Source organism: Bidens hawaiensis, unplaced genomic scaffold, assembly GCF_021521415.1.
Source record: "Bidens hawaiensis isolate Kalapana, Puna unplaced genomic scaffold, B.hawaiensis_p1.1 tig00028563_1, whole genome shotgun sequence".
NCBI lineage: Eukaryota > Viridiplantae > Streptophyta > Magnoliopsida > Asterales > Asteraceae > Bidens > Bidens hawaiensis.
Genome location: NW_027494680.1, coordinates 115087 through 134691, shown reverse-complemented (window position 1 = coordinate 134691; position 19605 = coordinate 115087). Strand labels below are relative to the sequence as shown.

General features: G+C 31.7%; 2 protein-coding genes across 2 annotated transcripts; both read left to right on the top strand.

Moving 5' to 3' along the window:
- Positions 1-4620: 4620 nt before the first annotated feature.
- LOC143577412 (small ubiquitin-related modifier 1-like) lies at positions 4621-6388 on the top strand. Its single transcript, XM_077061248.1, has 3 exons — positions 4621-4730; positions 4949-5098; positions 6114-6388. Exons 1-3 carry the CDS (start codon positions 4644-4646, stop codon positions 6183-6185), a joined length of 309 nt encoding a protein of 102 aa, XP_076917363.1. The 5' UTR covers positions 4621-4643; the 3' UTR covers positions 6186-6388.
- A 94-nt stretch (positions 6389-6482) lies between these two features.
- On the top strand, positions 6483-9704 carry LOC143577411 (endoglucanase 11-like). Its single transcript, XM_077061247.1, has 5 exons — positions 6483-6880; positions 6964-7176; positions 7887-8087; positions 8193-8447; positions 9062-9704. The coding sequence occupies exons 1-5, from the start codon at positions 6683-6685 to the stop codon at positions 9680-9682; spliced, it is 1488 nt and encodes a 495-aa protein (XP_076917362.1). The 5' UTR covers positions 6483-6682; the 3' UTR covers positions 9683-9704.
- Positions 9705-19605: the final 9901 nt, after the last annotated feature.

The following is a 19605-nucleotide window of genomic DNA, read 5'->3' as shown; positions in this document are numbered from 1 at the left end:
ATGTACTGCTGACGGGAGTGGAATTCCCGCGAGGTGGCACTTTGGAAAAATCAGACTGAGCAAAGCTTTCAAACATCTCATTGCATTCGGTGACATTCTTCCTTGCCATTAAATTTCCACCTACGGCCGTGTCGAAACGAACCTGGGTCTCGTAGTTCAGCCCATTGTAAAATTTCTCCACGAGAGCCCATGGTGTGAGACCATTCTGTGAGCAACGAGCTAGCATGTTCTGGACATGCTCCCAAGCATGACAATAATGTTCATCCGGCTCCATGTGAAACAAGTGAATCTGATCACGAAGAATAGCCGCTTTAGCAGGTGGGAAGTATCTTTTGATAAAAACTGAGCGCAGTGCTTTCCAAGTAGTGAACGTGCCAGGTGGCTGAGTGTCAAGCCAAATAGCAGCTTTCCCTGCAAGTGAAAAAGGAAAAAGATGTAAGAAAATGGCATTATCAGTTGCACCTTGTAAATTAAAAGTTTTCAAAACGCGGTAAAGCCGGTTAATGTGTGCTAGTGCATCGTCGTCATCACGCCCATGAAATTGATTAGTATGAACGATATTGTTCATGACGTATGACGGAATCTGTCACGAGTTGGGATTGTTGATCTCGGGGGTGACAATGCATGATCGGTTTTCGATTAAGCCATCGAAGGCTTGAGCAGCAACTGTTCTATCGTCGGCCATTTGGACATCTGGTTGACTTCTCGGACTCTCTGGTGGTGAACTGTTTGGTGATGACTTTGGTGTCGAATTAACTTCTAACGGTTGTTTCTCTGCTGACGAGCTAGCCTAGGTTTTGAACGGAGAAAAATACAGATTAACCAGCGGTGGTCCTTGCGAACGAAGATGTGGCATATACTTGAAAAATGCAACAAATCAAGTAAGTAGACAAAAAAATAAAAACTAGAACAAAAATAAATTAAAATTCAATTAGACTCCTACGACTCAAACAAAAATAAAACAAATAGCACGTTTGTAGCAAATAAGTCCAATTAAAGAAAATAACGCAATTGCTAAGAGTCCCCGGCAACGGCGCCAAAAAGTTGATGTGCTAAAAGTAGTCAAATAATTTATTAACTAAAATATGCTAATCTAGACTCTAAGTAATAATTCTAGACTCTTAAACTACTAACCGGCAAGTGTAACGGTCGACTCTAGTACAACTAAGTAAGACCGGATATCGAACCCACGAGACTCTATAAATTACGAAACTAGCAAACAAAACTCAACTATAAGACATGACTATTTAATAATAATAATATTTGAGGGGGAAACTAATTAAATAAAAACCTTAAATAATGATTAACTAATGATTAAAACTTACTAATGATTACTTAATTAAACTAATAATAAACTAATAAACCCTAAACCTAATTAATATAATAATAATAAAACATAATCATTACTCCTAAACTAATTAATTTAATAAACTTAACCCTAATTTAATTAAACTAATAAACGATTAAGAACACTTAGATTGACTCAGATGATAAAGATAACTACCTAGGCTAGAATCCCCAAAGTTACGGTTATTAATTAAATGGAAAACTCAAGTTATGAAACTGGGATCATAAAATAGACCCTTGACAGAAAACCCGAACAGGACCCTTGAACTTCAAGAAGACGTCTATGGATTTCTAACAAGTTTTAAGACTCACTAGTTTTATGAATTAAACTTCCTTATGGTTATTTAATAATTTATGTTTAAGTATCTTTATGACGAAATCCTACCTTACAGCGCGGAAATCAAAGATAGCTAAGTAGACTTAATTAACTCAATATACTAAGCTGACAATCAAACCTAGACGGACTCCTTACGAAGAACTAAATCTAGCAATCCTGACAAACAAAGACCTAACGATAGTCTATCACCTTAGGGTTTATTATTTTATTGTTTCTATGATCTTAATCGATATCAATCTCAAACAAGTCAAGAACACACAGTAAATGACATAACACAACCCTATCCTATGAAACAATCAACAAGGGCAATGTGAAACAATAAATCCAAGTAAATAAAACCAAGCAATCAAACGCATCAATTAACTCAAACTTAACAATTTACTTAGAACATAAAATCCATAACGAAAAGAAATCCAAACAATATCAAACCGAACTAAGGTTCATCACGACCTAGGTAGTTTATGGAGTTTTAGCCTAGCATCATATAGCCTAAATCAAACAAAACAAATAAAACTGAGAACATGGTGAAAATTTAATGAACGGAAGATTAAAGGCCATAAACCCCGTAATCTCCAAATGTGAACGTGTAACTCTTCACCGGTTGTTCTCTTGCCTTCAAAATCGCCACGAAACTCGAAAATATCCTTCCAAGAACTCCAAAATCGGCTGGTGGCTTCAAGTTATTGTCAGGTTTAAGTTAAAGATGTTTAAATACCCAAAACTAGGCCCAACATGTAACAAAAACGAAATAAAAAATCCTCCAGCACCCTCTAGGCTCCGCGCAACCAGGATGTGCCGCGCGACCAGGATGTGAATACCTGGTCGCGTAGCGCGGCGTCTCTCACCGAGGGTCGGTCAGACCGGCCCAGTCTGATCAGTTCTCTGTTCTGGCTCCTTCCTGACGCGTTCCGGATCTCCGTTTTGGCTCTTTTTTGCTCGTTTTTCACCTTTTTTATAATCACGATCAAATTTCATTGCCTACAAAACATATAAGTGTTAGTAGTATACAAATCTCGAATAAAAATGAACACAAACTATTAAAATATTAAATAAACTATACATGGAAAACATAAATATTTTGCATTTTATCATGTGTTTTCCTTAAAATGTTTGAGAAGGGTTTTGTATTGTTCCACGCTCACTCCGCCAACCGTCGTATTTGATTTTTCTTGACACAACCCAACTTTGACTTCCCCTTTTCTCTTTTCATGTTACCCTACCACAATCAGGATACATGCTTCGTTCAAAGAAAGCATGACTCGTCTTACCACAATGAGTACACCGATCGCCGTCATTATTGTGTTTTGAGTATTTAATTTCTCCCTTGTATTTATGTTGACCAGTCTTGGTGTCCTGTTTGTCTTGATCTTCGGAAGCATGGATATCGAATTATGAACTTTGATCGATGATGTTGCATTCATTCTTGTTGTTGCCACCGTTAAACCATCCTCTTTAGGCATGGTGTTCTGTTTTAGAGCTTTTAGGGTTTCTATGATCTTGAAAAAACCTCGCTCTAATGCCATAAAAAATATAAGGGAAGATTTGATTTTTATTCTTATCAAAGTGAAACAAACGATCCAATCTAAATATAATATATCGAAGTACTCATTGTACGCCTCAACCATATAGCAACCAGATAACGGAAAATAGTAAAGATACATTGAATTCAAGTTTTAGATCCAATAATAAACACATCAAAGATCGCCCCACACTCTTCACATCATCTTTGTATATCCTTTTCCATAACCGTTTGAGAGAAAATTCGGCACATACACTGAAATAGAAAGCTTTTGAAGATTTTTAATCCTAAAAAACTTGTTCCAATCCAAGCGCGTCACACTAAATTCACTCCTTATTTGATTTACCCTCTTTTGTGAGTATCAATTAACTTGTTTCCATCCTAACAGACCTTGTCGATCCATCATTAAAACACTAATTTTAATTACGACCTTCTTAAAAGAGAAAAAAAGAAACTGCTTGTTAACCCGTTTAAGAGTTTCATAAAAGTTAGTAATATTTTGAATTTAGAGATGAGAATTTAAATTTTATTTAAACTTAAATATCTTGATTTTTAAACTTTTATATAGTTATCAACTTTACTATTTAAAAAGTTTTGAACTATAGAATTATATTAATATTTGCTTAAGTAATTTAACAATGAAACAAACACAAACCAAAGGCACCAAACCTAATAAGTTTGATTTTTATTTTTAGTATCAACTTTGAGATACTAAACCCCGTGTTTTAGCCAATAGTTTATTTACTTAAAAGCAAAAAATAAAAATAAAAATAAAAAATAGAACAAACCGTAAATCCTCATTATCAGTTTTGTATATGGCTGTAGAGGTGCACATTCCGGTCAACCGGTTAATAATTTGACGGGAAATAACCGGTTAGACCGGTTAATCGGGTCGAGTACTAATCGGTTTTGATAAAATAATAAAAAAAGGTTAACCGGTTCGGGTACTAACCGGTTAAAAACCGTTTTTTAATAAAATAATTAAAAAATCGGTTAACCAATTTATAATCGGTTTCAAAATCAATAATATAAACCGATTACTAACTGGTGGTTTTTTCCGATTAGTAAACTGTTATAGAAACGATTAGAAATCGATTACTAACTTGTTACAGTGTGCAGCCCTATATGGCTGTAAACAAAGTCTAGCCATACTAGGTTAGGCTAATACGAGCCCAACCTGATACGAGCAGAGCAAGCAAGCAACCTAGGTTTGAAGCAACAAGTTTAAAATTATTTTCCCTTTTTTAATTACCCTAGTAGGTGAGAAGAGAGATAATATAGCATGATCCGATAAATAAATCTCAACCGTCCGTTGGATGATCTGAGTCACACACATAGGTATAACCCTGGGTTTCAACAACTAGAAAAAGGGGACTGACTGACTGACTGAGTTTAGGGCAAATCAGCAATCGAATCGATCGGCCGGAGAATAATAATAATATGTCAGGAGTGAATAACAACAACGAAGAAGACAAGAAGCCCGGCACCGGCGATGGAGTTCACATCAATTTGAAAGTCAAAGGCCAGGTTATCATTCATTTCATACTTTTTTTTTTTTTTTTTTTTAATTCTTCCCGATGATTTTATACCACGATTGTTGCAATTACTATTTCTGTAATTGTTTGTTCATTTCGTCTTCAGTTTCTAGGGTTTTTGTTTTCTATATTCTCAGGATTATTTGCTTAACTGTTAATCATGATGTGATATCATCTCGTGTTGGTTTGAATTGATTGTTCTGTTTTCAGGATGGTAATGAAGTGTTCTTTAGGATCAAAAGGAGCACACAGCTGAAGAAGCTTATGAACGCTTATTGTGACCGACAGTCTGTCGAGCTCAATTCCATTGCTTTTCTATTTGATGGCCGTCGTCTTCGTGGAGAGCAGACTCCAGATGAGGTTATATTTTTTTATCTCTCTCTCTCTCACAAAATCAAAGTATATCAGCGGCAAGTAAGGCAACTTCTCGTTTCCAATTGTAAACATTTTTAGGCACGATCAATTTACGGCCGACCTTCCAATTCGTTTTCTTGTTTCCAATTACGGCCAATCAATTTACAGAAATAAAATCAGTTTATATCTTAGAGCAAACTTTTATATTTTGGTAATTTCTATTTTATGTTATGGTAATTTGAATGTTGTTAAATTCTGTTTTGAATTGGGAACATCGAACCGAAAATGAACCTACCCCTACGTACCGAATACGTCCTCACAAGCGTTCCTTGTTCCCGTTTTAGAGCGAACCGCGTTGTAGGAGACTATGCTTTATCTGGTTGTGCTAGTTAGGAAATGAAAATTTAGACCCATTTACTTATGAGAACGTTATTTTAAGTTTTGGTTTGATCTCAATTCTGAAACATAGTCTTTTAAACAAACGAATATGAACACATGTTTTGTTTATTTACATTTGTTAGTTAACGGTTGTTTTTTGTTTATATTTTCATTACAATTTAAGGTCCTTACAATTTAGTCTAGCTTTATAAAATTAAAGACTTTAGCCTGGTTTTATCAAACATGTCGACCAAATGTTCACGCTTATTTTGAATTGGTGTTCGTTTATATTATTAGTAACGGATATAAACAAAATGAACACACTCATTTTTTTAACTAACGGGCATGAGCAAGAAAACTTCATTCGTTTAACTGATCATGTTCGTTGAAGTTAAAGGAACATGAACATGCTCTATACGTGCTTGTTTGGTCCGATTACAGGCCTGTCAAACGGGTCAAATTAAAAATGTTTTAGCCAACAAAGGAACACGTCAACTGAGCAGAATGGATTTAAAAGTTATTCAGTTTCTTTTAAATGCAAAAGCTCTTTCAAATTGTTTTGTTAATAGATTTTTGTTATTATTGTAATCATGATTAAAGCCTTAGTTATACATAATATTTATGTAATAATGTTCTGCTGCAGCTGGAAATGGAAGAAGGTGATGAGATAGACGCAATGCTTCATCAAACTGGAGGTACAGCTGGCAACTTTTGAATGTGCTGTACAAACATCAGTTGATCTTTGCTGATGCTGGTTGTGATCTTAGTTTGAGTATTATGTTGTTGAGGTTTATGATTTGTGTTTGAGGTCTAAACTTTATGTAGGATTCGGTACCTTAATATGTTTTGTGTTAAATATGGTTGTGTTCATAGGTTTGAAACATGTGAACCTGCATAATTGTTTCTTGCATATGTGAAAAATTATGTTATGTGTGTGTTTACTGGTGGTTAAATTTTTCTACAAATTATTGGTTTTGACATGTATATCCCTCAATTATAATATCTAAAAAATTGATTAATCATATACGTGTTATGTGTTTATATATGTATAGACAAATATAACCTCATTAACGGTTTAACAAACATCTTTTGTTGCACCAAATTTTCTAGTCAAGGTGAATGATAATAGACTTAAAACTGGTCACCTGCCACACCATAACCCTAACCACCATCTCTTATTAAAACCATAAGTTCAAAACACCATAATCTCCAATGGCACATAAGTGGTTTCTTGTGTGTGTTTCTGTTCTATTGCTATCGCTCTTTCCTCTTTCTAAATCTTTAGACTATAAAGATGCTCTATCCAAGACCATTCTCTACTTTGAATCGCAACGGTCAGGTCACTTGCCATTCAGCCAACGTGCCACCTGGCGTGACCATTCTGGCCTCACCGACGGTTTAGAACAAGGGGTTTGTATGAAGTTCAAAATTCCTTATATATATTTATGAGTATAAGGGTTATTTAAGGTTAGACACTTGTGTTGTACTTTTAGGTAGATTTGGTGGGAGGATACTATGATGCTGGGGACAACATTAAATTTGGTCTTCCTATGGCGTTTACGGTTACTATGTTGTCATGGAGTGTTGTTGAATACCATGAAGAAATAGCTGCAGCCGGGGAGCTTCAACATGCGCTTGAAGCCATCAAATGGGGGACCGATTACTTCATTAAAGCTCATACGCATCCTCATGTCCTTTGGGTTCAGGTAATCAATGGTCATTTCTGTTATCATACTTAACGATCATAAGAAATAGTATTCTTTCTGGATGCGTCAATTTAAGTAACGTTTTATCTCTTATGGGCAAGTAACAAAACAGTCAAATGGGCTGAGCTTGCCCTGAGTGAGTGTATTTTAATGCACATGCGGAAAATCTCACACCTTTTATCAAGAAAAGATTATTATCGTAATATGTTTATTACAAGTCATTATAATCATATTGAATGCATTATTTTTTTACGCAGAATAGAAGCTATAATAATCACAGAGAATAATTCTCAAAAGAAATTGATATAAAACTGAATGTTGAAACTAACATAAGAGGTGCCCTTTTATATGGAATTTTATAAATTTTGGTATATTTGCCATATTTTTGAAATTACAAATTAAGAATTGAAACACAATTAAAACCATATATAGAGGCGTAAATTATGATAGTCAATGATCTAAGCTAAATAGGAATTCAGGTCTTACAGCTGGGCTAAGCTACCTATGGCTGTTGCGACATGATCCGGCTCGTAGAGACCTTTCCGTCAGCTGTTAGGACCAGATTGGGTCTTTTTTGCCTTGTTTCCCTTTGTTCAAATAGAAAGGAAAAAAAATTATGTTTTTGGGTCAATCAAACTTGACCCGTTTTCTATACGCAACGACAGTCTGAAACTGTTAAAAGATTGCCGTGTATCGTGCACTGGTGGCAGGTAGGAGACGGGGAGACAGATCACTACTGCTGGCAGCGGCCAGAGGACATGACAACATCCCGACGTGCCTACAAGATTGACGAGAAACACCCGGGTTCAGATGTTGCTGGAGAAACTGCCGCCGCTATGGCTGCAGCGTCAATTGTGTTTAGGACAACAAACCCACATTACTCTCACCTACTTTTACATCATGCAAAACAGGTATATATATTAGTTAACTAGACTAGACTAGACTAGTTTGTTGAATGCTGATTTAAAATATATATATATATATTATTGTGGGTCAAAGGCTTTGTTTTGTGGCAGTTGTTTGAGTTTGGTGACAAATTCAGAGGGAAGTACGATGATGATTTAAAAAATGTCAAAGGTTTTTATCCATCAGTGAGTGGGTACAAGGATGAGTTGCTGTGGGCTGGTTTGTGGTTGTACAAAGCTACTAGGAAAATGGAGTATATGGATTATGTTATTCAAAATGCACATTCTTTTGGTGGGATCACTTGGGCTATGCAAGAATTTAGTTGGGATGTCAAATATGCTGGTGTACAAGTTATGGCCTCAATGGTAATCTCTTAACCTCTAGGCACCAAATCTATAAAAATGCACCAAAACATATAAGTACAAACAATTTCAGTATTATCAAGATACTAAAATTCATAATTAGTATAAGTGAGAAACAGTCATGAGGCGACATGTGTATTTTAAGGCGAAGGGTATTTCTGTCTGTCTAACTATGTGGATTCAGCCGGATACACCTACTTTTTTTTTCCTGAATATAGTAATACTATCATAAATTGTAGGAGATTAAAATTCTAGATTTAATATATTTTAACAAAAAAACTGTGAAAAGATTTAAGAGCCCGATTTTATAATATATTTTTTTAAATAATAAAATATATAAAATTTATTTGCACCGAAAAACACAACAATTAGATAAAAAGTCAATAATAGTGTTTGTTCCCCTTTCAGCTTCACGCTTTAACTAACCTATATTTATTCAGGAAATTGCCACTGTATTTTACCCATTAATTTGACTTGATCAATAAAATTTTCCTGTTCTTTTTTCTAATTTCTTTCTCTATATTCGTTTTTGTGCATGTACGCACATCATTTTGCTTTGATTATCGTTTTTGCAAGTTACCACATGTTGCTCATCAAACGGTACTTTGATATTTCAGTTACATAGAGACAAACACGACGAGACACTTAACAAATACCGCGAAAAAGCCGAGCATTACATATGTTCATGCCTCAACAAAACCAAACACACCCCAGGCGGCTTGTTATTCACTCGAAAATGGAACAACTTGCAATATGTTTCTAATGCTGCATTCCTACTCACTGTCTACTCTGATCATCTCAAATCCACAAATCAAAATATCATCTGTCACAATAACGTCACCATTGGGGCCGATGATGTTTTCAACTTTGCAAAATCTCAAGTTGATTACATCTTAGGTTTGAATCCAATTAACATAAGTTACCTGGTTGGATATGGGACCAAGTATCCTAAGAGGGTGCACCATAGAGGGGCATCCATAATATCATACAAATCGAACAAAGCTTTTATCGGGTGCATGCAGGGGTACCGTGGCTGGTTTGGTAGACGGAGAGCTAACCCGAATGTCCTGACTGGAGCTGTGGTTGGTGGGCCCGATGATCATGATCGGTTTACAGATGTACGAGCCAATTACATGCAAACGGAAGCATGCACTTATAATGCAGCACCATTGGTTGGAACTTTGGGAAAACTGGCTGGACCGGGAGGTTCGATGAGAAGAATAACATTTGGTAACTGATCCTTTTGTAGGATAAACATTTTACACATAATATGCTTTTTTAGCTTGTATTATTTTCTTTCATTTCATTGTGTACATATTTGCTCTAATATATAATATTATTTAGTTTGATAATACGAATACATAGGATACTTATTTGATGAAATTTGTTCCTAGTTGTAAGGGTCTAATTAAAAATGGAATTTATAACGCTTTTAGTTAGGCTATGTAAGAAAAGATTTATATTTTAGGGGTGTAGTGGTATTGTAACTATATATATATATATATATATATATATATATGGGAGGGATATTTTGATAACTTGATTAGTTGTAAGAACTTTAAGAACTCAATTTTGGACCACACATTTAATTAAATGAGTTTGAGGGTAAAGTTAAAATACAAAGGACAAAAAAATGAGAAGTGTGAGAAGGAATCCAGTCCATTGATCTTGTATTTGAATGACTGAGATTAATTTAATAAATAAAAATTGATGGAAAGGGCATGAAGGTAATAACACACCTTTGTTGACTTTCTCTCTCCACATGCAAGGCACATGCCAATTCTCCCATCATTTTAAAATGTCCATAACTTTTTCATACGACATTATTTTTTTAAAAAAAAGTTCACCATAATAATAAGCGTTTTTTTATCTTTAATATGAGTATCATATTGTTATATAAAAATAAAAAAAATTAATGGGTTTTTTAATTGTGTTTTTTTGTTGTTCATTGTGTCATTGTGTAATATGTTGTTTCCATTGTGTTTTACGTTTCAAGTCATTATATTCATTATTGTGTCTTACGTTTTAGGCCATTGTGTTATACGTAGTCACCATTGTGTCTTACGTTTTAGGTCATTGTGTTATACGTATTCATCATTGTTTTTCACATTTTAAGTCATTGGGTTATACGTATTCACCATTGTGTTTTACGTTTCAAGTTAAAGACACAATGGTGTGCGAAAAGACATAATGACGAAAAAACACACAATGACGAAAAATGACACAATGATAAGCGAAAAGACACAATGGTGTGCGAAAAGACACAACGGTGTGCGAAAAGACACAATGACGAAAAAAGACACAATGATAAGCGAAAAGACACAATGGTGTGCGAAAAAACACAATAACGAAAAAAGACACAATGATAAACGAAAAGACACAATGGTGTGCGGAAAGACACAATGGTTTGCGAAAAGACAATGGCGAAAAAAGACACAATGATAAGCGAAAAGACACAATGGTGTGCGAAAAATCACAATGACGAAAAAAGACACAATGATAAACGAAAAGACACAATGGTGTGCGAAAAGACACAATGGTGTGCGAAAAAACACAATGACGAAAAAAGACACAATGATAAACGAAAAGACACAATGGTGTGCGGAAAGACACAATGGTGTGCGAAAAGACACAATGGCGAAAAAAGACACAATGATAAGCGAAAAGACACAATGGTGTGCGAAAAAAGACACAATGATAAGTGAAAAGACACAATGGTGTGCGAAAAGACACAATGACGAAAAAAGACACAATGTCGTGATTTTTGTTTAAAATTTTATATAACAAAAATCATACTCATATTAAAGATAAAAAAACACTTGTTATTATGATGATCTTTTTTATTAAAAAAAATATCATACGAAAAAGTTATAAACGTTCTAAAATGATAGGTGTATTTACATGTGCCTTTCATGTGGAGAGAGAAAATATGTACAATTACCTGTATACCCTTTTTCTTTTGGTCACCACTTGACACATGTCAATTATTTATGGCTTCTGACACTTCTCTTTTTTGTTACCCTTTGTAGAATAACTTGATATGTGGTTGAGATTAAATTTGATTAAAAAATGAATCAGGAGGGAGAATAAAGTTTTTTGTTGATTACACAAGATTAAATTTTAGTTACACACGTGTAAAAAGTCGATTCGGCGTGTAAAAAATTACAGTATCTTTTTACACACCGAATCGACTTTTTACATATGTGTAACTAAGGTTTAAACTTGTGTAATTATCAAAAATACTTATTCTCTCTCCTGCTTCATTTTTTAATTAGATTTAATCTCAGCCATATATTCCATATCATTTAATTAAATGCGTGGTTCAAAATTGAGTTTTTAAAGTATTTAAAACTTACAATGGTTCTCAAAATAACCCTCTCATATATATATATATATATATATATATAGAGGAGAGATATTTTGAGAACTTGATAAGTTGTAAGAATTTTAAGAACTCAATTTTAAACCACACATTTAATTAAATGAGTTAAAATATGTGGATGAGATTAAATTTGATTAAAAAATAAATCAGGAGAGAGAATAAAGATTTTTGTTGATTACATAAGTTTAAACTTTAGTTACACATGTATAAAAAGTCGATTCGGTGTGTAAAAAATTACGGTAATTTTTTGTACATTACTTACACTTACGTATTACACATGTGTAAAAAAAATTCAAAAAAAAGTTGTTACGTTGAGTTCTTAAAACTCAAAACGGTTCTCAAAAGAAATCAATCATATATATATATATGGGAGGGTTATTTTGAGAACCATAGTGAGTTTTAAGAACTTTAAGAATTCAATTTTGAACCACACATTTAATTAAAGGATATGAAATATGTGGCTGAGATTAAATCTAATTAAAAAATGAAGCAGAAGAGAGAATAAGTATTTTTGATAATTACACAAGTTTACGTTAGTTACACATGTATAAAAAGTCGATTCGGTGTGTAAAAAATTACGGTAATTTTTTGTACATTACTTACACTTACGTATTACACATGTGTAAAAAAAAATCGTAAAAAAAATTGTTACGTTGAGTTCTTTCGAGTTCTTAAAACTCAAACTGGTTCTCAAAAGAAATCAATCATACATATATATATATATATATATATATAAATATAAATATATATATAGTTAATGCGAGAAGTGAAATTACACCGAGAAGTCAATCTAAGCCATTGATTAGGTTTAATCAATGGATTAGAATAGATATGACGAACTTGTAATTATCAAGACATTAATCTACCAGGAATATAATGAATAAGGGTAATTTGGTATTTGCTTTGTAGAGTTTTTATGGTGAAACTTAAGTCGTTAATAACATTTCTAATTATTACTAACTAATTGAACATTACATATTAATATTTTAATTGATCTTTTTAAATCAAACTAAGGTTAAAAATATATAATTTTAATCAAATACCACAATATCATCAATCATATTTGTTCAAATGCGTCAAATATCATGTATTACCTACACAAATTCAGTTATTACATATGTAAAAATAATATATAATAATATATATTTATATATGGCCATTATAATCATTTATATTATAATAGATCAAAATATTAACTATACCTTATTATATATTAGTTTGGTAATTGTTGATGGGCCATATTACCTATAATTTAACTAATAAAGGGTTTCCCCTTGGGTGTATATATAGAGAGAGAATAATAACATCATAACCTAATCTCACACACATATAATTTTGTGTGCCTCCTCTCTCCTAAACCAGGTTCCTATCAAGAACCCTAACACCATCCTTAACTATACATCCTAAAGGGGAACTCAATCAAGCTGACAATTATGTCGTCTACATCCATACTATGTTGCGATTACTACTCTCCATGCAGTAACAGGTTCATATGTTTAATATTTATTATGTTTTCTATTGCTTACATGAAGAACTGATCAACATGTGGTATCAGAGTGATGTTGATTAATCAGTTCTTCATGTTTTCCCTAAATATGGAATTGAATCACAAGACATGGACTAAAACTTGATAAACCCTAATTTTTTCGGTTTCTTTTTCATGTTCTATTACGAAAACAATATATGAAACTATTTAAAATAGCTAAAATTCATATTTAATATACCCTAATATTTTCGAAATCTATTAATTTCATGTTTAAAGATTTCGATTTCAGTTTTTTTTGTATGTTTAATTGTTAAAATTTTCGATGATGTTCTTCGTGTTCATCATAATTATCGAAAATTATACATATGTTGGTTCAAAATCTAGATTAAAATCTGTTAATGATTATTTAGTGAAATAATTTTTCAAATCTTGGATAACCTTGTAGTTTTAATATTTTCTTAAAAGATCCCCTTAAAATAGGAAACTAATATAATTTTTAATCACTAAAAAGATTTGAACCAAATCTTATCATTATTTATTTAGTTAATAAAGATCATGGGTTAAAGGATTAAACCACTTTACGGGTTCACGGGTTATTTAAAAATCATGTATTATGAGCTTAAAATAGTTTATGTGTTCTAAGAGTTTATGAGTTTCTAAAATGGTTTTGGGTCATAACCCATAAACCCTATAACTCAATAATACCAGAATCAACATTTTTTCTAAAAATTCCATAAAATCCAATAAACACCCAAACACCGAAAAACCCGCTAAAAGCCGGAAACTGGCCATTCTCAGGAACCCAAAATTCCCGAGAACTAATTCCGAAAAATAAGGTTTCACCGAAAACTTAAAAATCCTTACTTTAAACATTTTTTTTGCTATTAACTAATTAAATGTTTTGTAAACCTTAAATATTATAAATTTTTACAAAACATAAAAAGCTTAACTTGAATGAATTTTTTAATGTATCATTTCTGCCCAAAGGTGATGTGTTACATCAACCTTTCATTCAAGTCTAACTAAAAGCTTTTGTTAGTTTTGTCTAACATGATACAAATGTCTTACTTCCACCCAAAAGTGGCGTGTTACATTTTTATCTAGCAAAATTAGCACGTGCATAATTAAAATAATTCTATCACTTCTGCCCAAAGGTGATGAGATACAATTGTTTTGCACACATACTTTAATGAATTTTAATTTTGCCCAAAGGTGATTTATTTTTTGTTTAAGTAGAATTTTTAATTATAGTCTATTAGTTTGATGTTAATAATAGACGTATCACATCTTTAATAAAATATATTGATCCTTACATTATTGATCATTCATTAATCTGGTGATCATAAATTTAATCTGTATTATTTAATATCCCATAACATTACTCACTATAATTTTCTTTTATAAATAACTATCTCATCCAAATCATCCACTCTAATATTAAAACATAATATAAGTTTTACATCATAAAGAGTTTCAATAATATTTAGCTCTTCTCAATTTTAATTATCTCTTAAGACACGATACGACTATCCTACTGCTCTTCCTAATAACAATCATTCTATTAAAAATTAGAGCATAACAAATGGGATGAGTCAATCATAATTTCTTTTATGATAATGATAATCAAGATCTTATTTATATAAATGTTATCACTAGAGTTATTCTTGATTTAGTTTTTCCTAAAACTAATCAAAATAACTCATAAGATGCATGCATTCCTTCTAGATTCTAACTATAAAGTTAAATGGTATCCCTGAATACATCATAATGTACAATTTCATAACCCATAAAATTAAGGGTTCACACATGAATATAAGTACAATTTTATAGTACATTACATACTAAAATTTTCAATAGTATAATTTGGTGCCTTAAGAATCAACTATAACACTCAGAAGTACCAAAGGAAAATGAGTGTGTTGATCAGCAACATATGTACAAGAAAGAAATGTCTGGTACTGGAAATAAGATGTTATTCAACTCACTACAACTAAAACCTAAAAGATGATAATTCTAAGGTTCATAGACAAAATACAAGTATTATTTCTAGCTCTAAGTTCTCTAAGGAGAAGTCTTATTGAATATGTCATTAGATTAGGCATAAGCAAAAAGACTATCCGTAATTAAAAAGAACAACTGGCTAAAACTGATAGTTGTATATTAATGATATTTAAGTCTGCTAATCATAATATTCCCATTAACACATGACTGGTTGAGTCTAGTTCTATATGTTTACCCGAAATCAACAAATAACTAACATGAGTGTTAGTGACAAATTTAAATGTTAAGGTTATTAAAACCATGATTAACTGTCTTCTAATTACGATTTATGATACCTTAAATATTCTAGAGATTAATCCGAATTTAGTATCAATACTTAAGCTACATTATGACAGTTGTGAGGTTTGCATATCCAACATAAAGTCACTCTTACCTTAAAATCTCATATTATTTGTTATCAATATCTGGATTGAAACATTTATAAAATAGAACTAGATGATACTACATGCTTTCACAAATTTTGTTATTATGCATTAAGAATTTAACAAAAGACAAATGAGACTAATAAAATTCATCCATTACAACCAAATTTCATGAGAAATCGTGACATGGTTGATGAGGGTGATTTTTTCATCTAATCTCATTCTTAGTGATTTTAATCATGTGTTAAATGCCATAAACATTAGTTGGCTTAAGGAATAAGTATGAGTCCACAATTCTTAGTGATTTTTATCATTTAAAAGGCTATTTACTTGTATCTAATCTTTCTTGTATGGTCCACAATCTTAAAGAGATCCATTCATATATATTTATTATGATTTCTTCTAAATATGTCCCAAAGTTTATTATGACATCTGAACGTTAATGAAATCAAATCAAGTCTAACATATATATGACAGATTCCCACATCACGCATATCATTGAAACTTCTCTTGTAGCTTTCCTAGAGATATTAAAATTCAGTGGGAGCCTTAAGTGTCTCAATCACAACTTACAAGATTTTCAAGAAGTGGGGGAGTGAAAACTTGATATTATCTTAATTACACCTCTTGTACAAGACATTGCTCCAGTCACAACATTATTCCATCAAAACTTATCTCTTTTGAATTTACTACTACTCTAACAAAAGTTTCAATGTTGCTTAAACGTGAGCAAATTCAGATTTCTTACTAAATTAATCCTCACCATGAGAAACTACAAAAACTTATATTATTATCTTGTTTCTCTGCTAGAATCTATTGGTTTTTAAATATTGACCCTAAGCATGCTAATTTCCTAAGAGTTTCTAAGGTCAGTGGGAGCAGTAAAAGTCCTTATAATGACTTGTTAAAAGTACAAGAGGCGGGGGGAAGAGAGTCATTAAATTTTACTTCAAATTTAACTCTAGTAACATCTCTTGTACACCATACTGAACCAACTCTTACACGCTTAGAATACTGAAAATGATAGCAACCTAACCAAGAGCTAATCCATAAAACTGAGACTTTTAAAATTATACAATAATCAACTCAGGAGACCATCTAGGTTTTAAAACCTACTAACATTGATGATTATGTAACCTCCCTAACTAAAGTTAAAATGGATGTTGGAAAGCTTACTGATTAGACCTCTTCTAATTAAATCATTAACATCAATCAATATTCTAAATGGAATAAAGCTATTACTAGTAAAATTGGCTCCATAAGTCATAATAACATTTGAGATTTTGTTGAAACACCTAAGGGTGTTCATAACTAAACTAAATTCTAACACAAATGTTCAGACACTAAGAAGCATGATTGATTATTAAAAGTTATATTCAAGAGGGAATAAATCATCAAATAATCTTCTTACCTATATTACAAAATATTTCTTTGATGATCATCATTGTTCAAGTAGCTTAAAATAGTTTAGAGCTAAATTAGATGAACATTAAAAAACTTTCCATAACAATTGGCTTACATATTTATATGTTCATAAAACAACCTAAAAGTTATAAACTAAAGGTTAAAGAACATTTAGTCTATAAGTCAATAAAATCCATAAATGGGTTATGCAACATCATAATGTGATGAAATCTTAATACAATTATGTTCATCAAGAACCAAGTGAATTAATGTACCTACCTTAAAATGAGTGGGAGCGGCTAAATCAAACTTTTCCTTATATAGATAACATTCTTTTGACAAGTATATGTTACATAATTCAAATCATTGTTCATACATACTTTTATATGATAAATCTTAGAGATATCCCTTACATGATAGATATCATAACAATTTGAGATAATTAAAAAAAAAAAAAGAAAAGTGAGAACTCAAACCGGTTGATTACTCTAAACTTTGTTATATTAAAATATAATAAAATGTAATTTTGGGATCTATTCTTATGTCAATAGATAAATCTATCTCATGGGGGAGTCATGATGAACTGATAATAACAACCTAAGTTATAATGACATAATATGTTGATTAACCACAACACAATTAACAATAAATGTTGTTGAAAATTTATTAGTGAACTCATAAGTTTATTAACTCCATATAAATTATATATTGACGACTTACTGTGATAAAGTCAGCTACCATGTTTTCTTTAACAGTAACAGTTCGAGAGGTGCTGCACTAAATTTCGATACGAAATTAATTATTCGTTTATGAACGAATTAAAGAAACTAAATTTTTTGTATTGAATACATTCATGATATGCTTAAGGACCCGATAACTAAAAGTCTATCACCGATAAGTCTTATTTAAGCGCTTAATTATTAAGACGGGATTACTAATGACTATGTATAATTGCATACCGTACTATGAATGACTAATTATAATTTTCCTCAGTTTTGATTTTGTATAATGACATATAGACAGATTATAATACAAATAAACCTTCTGAAGGGCTTACTTGAAAATTTTGATCATAACGACTTAGGTTTTAAATAAGGACTGCAGTATGATTAATGGGGGTCTTGAGTTGATGTTGAATTCAATGACTGTATTTCTCTGCTCCAGTTTAAGTTTAAAGCTAAAATGAGTGTTAACTCCTGATCAGGCTTATCTAATACTCATAATAAATGATTACTCAGCCAAGTGGGAGAATATAAGAATAATATATAATAATAAATATTTATATATGGCCATTATAACCATTTATATTATAATAGATCAAAATATTAACTATACCTTATTATATATTAGTTTGGTAATTGTTGATGGGCCATATTACCTATAATTTAACTAATAAAGGGTTTCCCATTGGGTGTATATATAGAGAGAGAATAATAACATCATAACCTAATCTCACACACATATAATTTTGTGTGCCTCCTCTCTCCTAAACCGGGTTCCTCTCAAGAACCCTAACAACATCCTTAACTATACATCCTAAAGGGGAACTCAATCAAGCTGACAATTATGTCGTCTACATCCATACTATGCTACGATTACTGCTCTCCATGCTGTAACATGTTCATAGGTTTAATATTTATTATGTTTTCTATTTCTTACATGAAGAACTGATCAACAACATACACATATTCATCTATTGTCTAGGTGGTATCATAAATGCGCGTATGGAAATTTACAGTTATAGTCTATTAACATGATTTGATATTTATTATATGTAGTTTTTTGTGAAAAAAAAAGTTGATGTTGTATTGTGTAGGTTCATATGTTATGCAACCTTCGTAAATAAATGCTAACTTTGTATTATGTTATCGTGAAGCCGTCGTTCACCCGTTAAAGAAATGAAGAGATTATGTTGCAAGGTAAAATGTGCTCTAAAGGTGGCATCACGAATGCGTATGTAAAAATTTTACAAGTGTAGGTTATGAGTAATATCCATTATTTATTATATTTAGTTTAATGTAATAAAAATTTTATTTTTTACTATGTATGTTCGTATATGTATTGTGTAGGTGATATTTTGAATTATCTATGTGTAATTTTTATCATGTGTTGGTTCATTTATGTACAATGTAGGTAGTATTTCGAAGTCTTTATGTGTAATTTTATTGTGTGTATGTTTATTTATATGTGTATGTTCATATATGTACTGTGTAGGTGTTATTTCGAATTGTGCATGTGCAATTTTAATCGTGTGTAGGTTCATTTATGTATTGTGTAACTTTATTGGAACAGTTGAATTTAAAAATATCATTTGAATAAACGTATAAAAATCAAATTACAAAATAGAAAAAGATAACATGGTAAATCAAAACAATTGAAATGGATAAATAAATAAACAAGAATTTGATATACTCATAAAATTGAAAATAAATTAATTGTAACTTCTCCATAAATTATGACATACAA

Bases quoted from the DNA above. Each gene is read 5' to 3' on its own strand.
- LOC143577411 (XM_077061247.1), top strand. From the start codon at position 6,683: ATGGCACATAAGTGGTTTCTTGTGTGTGTTTCTGTTCTATTGCTATCG. The intron at 7,177-7,886 runs GTAATCAATGGT...CACTGGTGGCAG, and splicing joins CTCATGTCCTTTGGGTTCAG to GTAGGAGACGGGGAGACAGA. The intron at 8,448-9,061 runs GTAATCTCTTAA...TTGATATTTCAG, and splicing joins TACAAGTTATGGCCTCAATG to TTACATAGAGACAAACACGA.
- LOC143577412 (XM_077061248.1), top strand. From the start codon at position 4,644: ATGTCAGGAGTGAATAACAACAACGAAGAAGACAAGAAGCCCGGCACC. The intron at 4,731-4,948 runs GTTATCATTCAT...TTCTGTTTTCAG, and splicing joins ATTTGAAAGTCAAAGGCCAG to GATGGTAATGAAGTGTTCTT. The intron at 5,099-6,113 runs GTTATATTTTTT...GTTCTGCTGCAG, and splicing joins GAGAGCAGACTCCAGATGAG to CTGGAAATGGAAGAAGGTGA.